Genomic DNA, 4,627 nt, shown 5'->3' on the forward strand with positions numbered 1-4,627 from the left:
AAGACACTCGAGTATCTGGTGCTTCTCGAGGATCGTTAGTCCTTTCACTAATATCAATTTCATCTCGAATGGGACAGACCAATGCCTTGTGATCTTAAAACGAAAGTCCATGTTTAAAACTACGAGTAGTAGCTAGAATAAGAATAAAAATTAAATAAAAATTAATAAAAATTTAATTAGTCGAAATATGAGCATGGGAATGAGGGCTTCAAATCAGAACAAGTCAAAAGAATGGGGCGCGAAAATGCACAACCCTAGCTAGGGCGCTCCTCCGTTGCAGTCAGCCCTGGTCCAAAGCCCGGGTGGTATTACAAAATTCACGCCAAAATCCAAATCATTATTCGTTCTTTTAAAAATAATTCGCAAAATATAATTTGCAGACTTTTGCAAATAAATTTTGCCAAGACGTATTAAACTCGGAATTTTACAGTCTTGTAATGACGTCATTTTTGTCTATCCTTGTTTAACTAATGTAAAATGACAATGACAAAAAATTTTGCCGAAATGTTGTTGTCGTGGCTAAATTTTACCTGAAATGCTTGTCAAATGATTGTCAGTTTTGAAGTTTTGAAAACGCCAAAGCGTCAAAACATGCCGCCAAAAAACCCTCATCGATTTAACGAACAAACACAGTTAATAATTCTAAATGTGTTGGCTTTCTTTCAAATTGAACAGGAACAAGTTCGGAATGGCATACCACTAGACATCAACAATGTTATACAGCGAACTGCACAAGCAACGAAAGTCAGCCCAACAACCATTTCAAATTTGAGAAAAAATGGTGTAAAATCCGACAAAGATTACGCATCTAATGTCTCTACCAAGCAAAAGATTAACAAGACGAAAATCACAGAATATTTGAAGAATAAAATTCGGGATACAATCTATTATATGTACTCCCAAAAGGAATATGTTACACTGGCAACTATTAGACAAAAATTTCTGGAGCAAAACGAATATTTTCAATTTTCCATTGATTCATTGAGAAAGTGGATCAAAAGTATGGGTTTTAAATGGAAGAAGTCCAATAACAGAAAATATCTTATGGATTTACCGGATATTGTCCACAAACGAATAAAATTCTTAAGGGAGTACATTGAAAACAAAAATTTGGGACATGAGGGTTATACTCCGGTTTTTATGGATGAAACCTGGATATTTAGTAAGGGATCATTTCGAAACAGCTGGCAAGATGATACTAAGCACACGGAATCAATTAAACCCAATGAAGGTAAAATAAGATATTATAATACCTTTTCAATATTATTAAAAGAGATATTCTTTAGGTCATCGATACATTATTGTCCACGCTGGGACGAACGATGGCTTTATTGGTGGGGCAAGTTTGATTTTTAAAAGTGGAAAAAAAACAGGGGACTATCATGATAATATGAACAGGGGTAATTTTGAAAATTGGTTCAAGACTCAACTGGTGCCAAATCTTCCTGAAAAATCTTTAATTATTATGGACAACGCAAGCTACCATTCTGGCCTTTTAGAGAAAATTCCCACCAAATCATGGACAAAACAAAGAATGATAGAATGGTTAGGGGAAAAAAATATCGGCTATCCAGAAAAGGCAATGAAGGATCAAATATGGAGCATTGTCAGCGCAAACTGCCCCAAATAGAAAAAGTACTACCTTGATGAATATGTTAAGCCTTTAGGACATAAAATTTTACGGTTACCGCCATACCACTGCCAATTTAATGCGATTGAAATGGTGTGGTCTCAGTGTAAACGAAAATACGATCAGTACATTGCAAATTTTAAGGGATCACCACAAGAGGTTTTGGCAACATGGGAAAGGGTTATCGGGGAGATTTCTAGGGATAATTGGGAGAAATACGTAAACCATACGGACAAAGTAATACAAGAGGCTTGGGGAGCAGTACAAGTTTGTGATGCTTCTGACATCCCACCTCTTGTTATCACTACAGACGCAGATGACGACCTTACTGACGACGAATACTTTGATTTTGACTCTGACGATACGGACGAGGGCGACTAATTTTCTTCTAATACTGTGACCATTACAATCGCAATAAATTGGCATTGGTATATTTTTGTTTTACGATTTTGATTTTCCAACTATTCATCAAGGTAGTGCAATTTTTTCTTGTGTAGATGTGGTTTCGATAGTGGTTCTTTGAATTTTTATGTACTCCTCTGCTAATTATTTTTTGGGTCTTTTCGGGAGTATTGATTCCTAAATAATATTCTGTGATTTTCGTTTTGTTAATCTTTATTTATTTAAAAACAAAAATATGTTAATATTACTTATATGTTAGTTGAGCAAGTTATTAAAATAATTAGTGAGTAAATGACCTTTTTTGAAATACTAACATTTTATCCATCGCGGTTTCGCTCGCAAAAAATATGAACTATTCGCATTTTTTAACATGTTAAAAATTTATTTTCGATATCTTCAGTCGTTTAGGCTGTGCGTTGATATCTCAGTCAGTCAGTCAGTTAATTAGGACTTCTTCTTTTATTAAGACCTATAGATTTCTTGTGGAAATTGACTTAATTATTATCAAAAAATGCTAAAATATTATGTACACCACTGTATAGTAAAAGTCATACAGGTAATTAGACACCAGTAGTCAGTTACTTAGCAACAAATAAATTTAATAGGACATACGTTTTTTCCCACGAAAATGACGTCATTACACGACTGTAAAATTCCGAGTATATCACGATTTGAAATGTGAACGACGCCTTTAAAAATTAACAAAGCGCTCGCATAAACCACAAGGGAATTCCATAAGTTTTAATTAAGCTCGAGTATAAACTGGCGATATATTACGCGAAGAAAAACGAAAAAAAAGGGGAGGAAAACTACATTAGAGAGGGTTCAAACGTTTTAAATTTACTTTCACAATCACTAAATGCGAATTTCTAACGTGTCCCAATTCTTTGTATTAGTCGGCTTGATTTAACGTGCTCGACATCCCAAAAACTTGGCATTGTTAGTCGACTTCCTATTTTCTTTTGTACTCGGCCGAGCAGATGTATGTTTGTCTCCATGCAAATATAACGACAAACAAAAATCTTGATCCTCCTTTATATCCCACTTTTTATTTTAATGTCCTTCGGATAGTTACTGCGCAAGCTTCTTTTATTAGCTCGTAGCAGTAACTTTGGATTTATGAACTAGATGGAAGAGAAAAAAATGTGTAGGGATGTAAATCCTGTTTAGAAAGTTTTCAAGTGGCATTACACTCAAATACCTTCAGGATTTGAATAGAAGCACTATTCCTTGTTTAACACAAGCTTGTGTTTGCTATTATCCAAGCGAGATTTAGAAGCCATTGGCAGTTTTCCAAATTCAAATTTGACTCAGCAGGTTGTTATGGTTAATAGAGCTGTTACCTGTCATAAATTTCAATAATTTAGTCCTTTTTGAAAAGATACCTGACAAATTCCGTTTAACTTTACTGTATAGGTAGGTAGGTATAAATCAAGCAGTAAAAAATATTGACAGCGCAGAGAGGGTGGCGTTAGTTACGTACGTGGGCAAATTTCTAACAATTAAGATAACGCGGAAACAATAAATATATGCAATATCGGAGGCAGATAGATAAAGGCAGATAATGAAATAATGTACGAAAACGGTAATATTTGCGGTAAGTCACGTCACAATTGCTCAGTATGAAAGGAAAAGGCACAGTCCGTCCACCCCTTAACGGTCAAATCAGCTATTAAAGATATGTTAACTGACCATAACGCAAGTCGTAAAACGAGGGGATCGTTTATTATTCAAACATTTCGGTGCTGCTCCATTGTGAACTTCAGAGAGGTGTTAATAATGTCTTATTCCTCGCTCAGAATCAACTGCTGCATATTATTTCACCAAACGCAAACCTGCATCTCGTCCGGATATTACATTTAGATGATGTGTTTGTGTCAAGTCTTATAAATCCCCCAGTAAATACGCCATTCCATTTGCGATTTCAGGTTTTTTTCCCAATGTCTGCAGTCATTTACGAGGCGAATTTCTCTTTTTGCTAAATATAAGTGGAGAAAATAAATTTAATCAGCTTCGTGTGGTTTCGCCGAGTGTATCATTTTTGCGCCGGCTAATTGAATTTGGGGAACGTTTGATATAATACCGAAAAAAGAAGGAAATTACGAATGCGTAAGGGAAATAATCTAATTAACGTACGCTACGTTTAAGCAAAATCGCTCACGAGTATACACTAAAAAGTTTATTTTCTACTTTTATAGTGACGGGATATTCGCTTCACGTGATTTTGAATTGTTTAATCTACTCAAACCAAAGCAAAAACAAAAATAACGCAACAGAAACGTTTTTGCAATCTGATTTCTTGTTAATGCATGGTATAGAATGATGGTCCTAATAAATGTTTGCAGCACCTTATCACCTAATCCCTATCCTCTTTGTTATTTTGTTTTGCTTTATTTAAGCAGAGGTGACAGTGTCCCTCATTGAATAAGAATAATGAATGTCTTTTCCAAATCTTTCCCGATTTCAGCAGAGGAAACCGAAAGGCATTTTTGTCCAACTTACTTCTCACTCAGTGTATCTTTACACTGTATCTTTACCGTTTTCAAGGTATCCGTTTCCGAAGAATCACTGCTAACTTCACGATAACAACACAGA

At 35.1% G+C, this 4,627-nt stretch overlaps 1 protein-coding gene across 1 annotated transcript; it reads left to right on the forward strand.

Annotated features, from left to right (window-relative positions):
* The first annotated feature begins 558 nt into the window (after window positions 1-558).
* On the forward strand, window positions 559-1,630 carry LOC116179516. Its single transcript, XM_031499313.1, has 2 exons — window positions 559-1,231; window positions 1,287-1,630. Exons 1-2 carry the CDS (start codon window positions 592-594, stop codon window positions 1,628-1,630), a joined length of 984 nt encoding a protein of 327 aa, XP_031355173.1. The 5' UTR covers window positions 559-591.
* Window positions 1,631-4,627: the final 2,997 nt, after the last annotated feature.

This window comes from Photinus pyralis, unplaced genomic scaffold (assembly GCF_008802855.1).
Source record: "Photinus pyralis isolate 1611_PpyrPB1 unplaced genomic scaffold, Ppyr1.3 Ppyr1.4_LG8, whole genome shotgun sequence".
Taxonomy (NCBI): Eukaryota; Metazoa; Arthropoda; class Insecta; order Coleoptera; family Lampyridae; genus Photinus; species Photinus pyralis.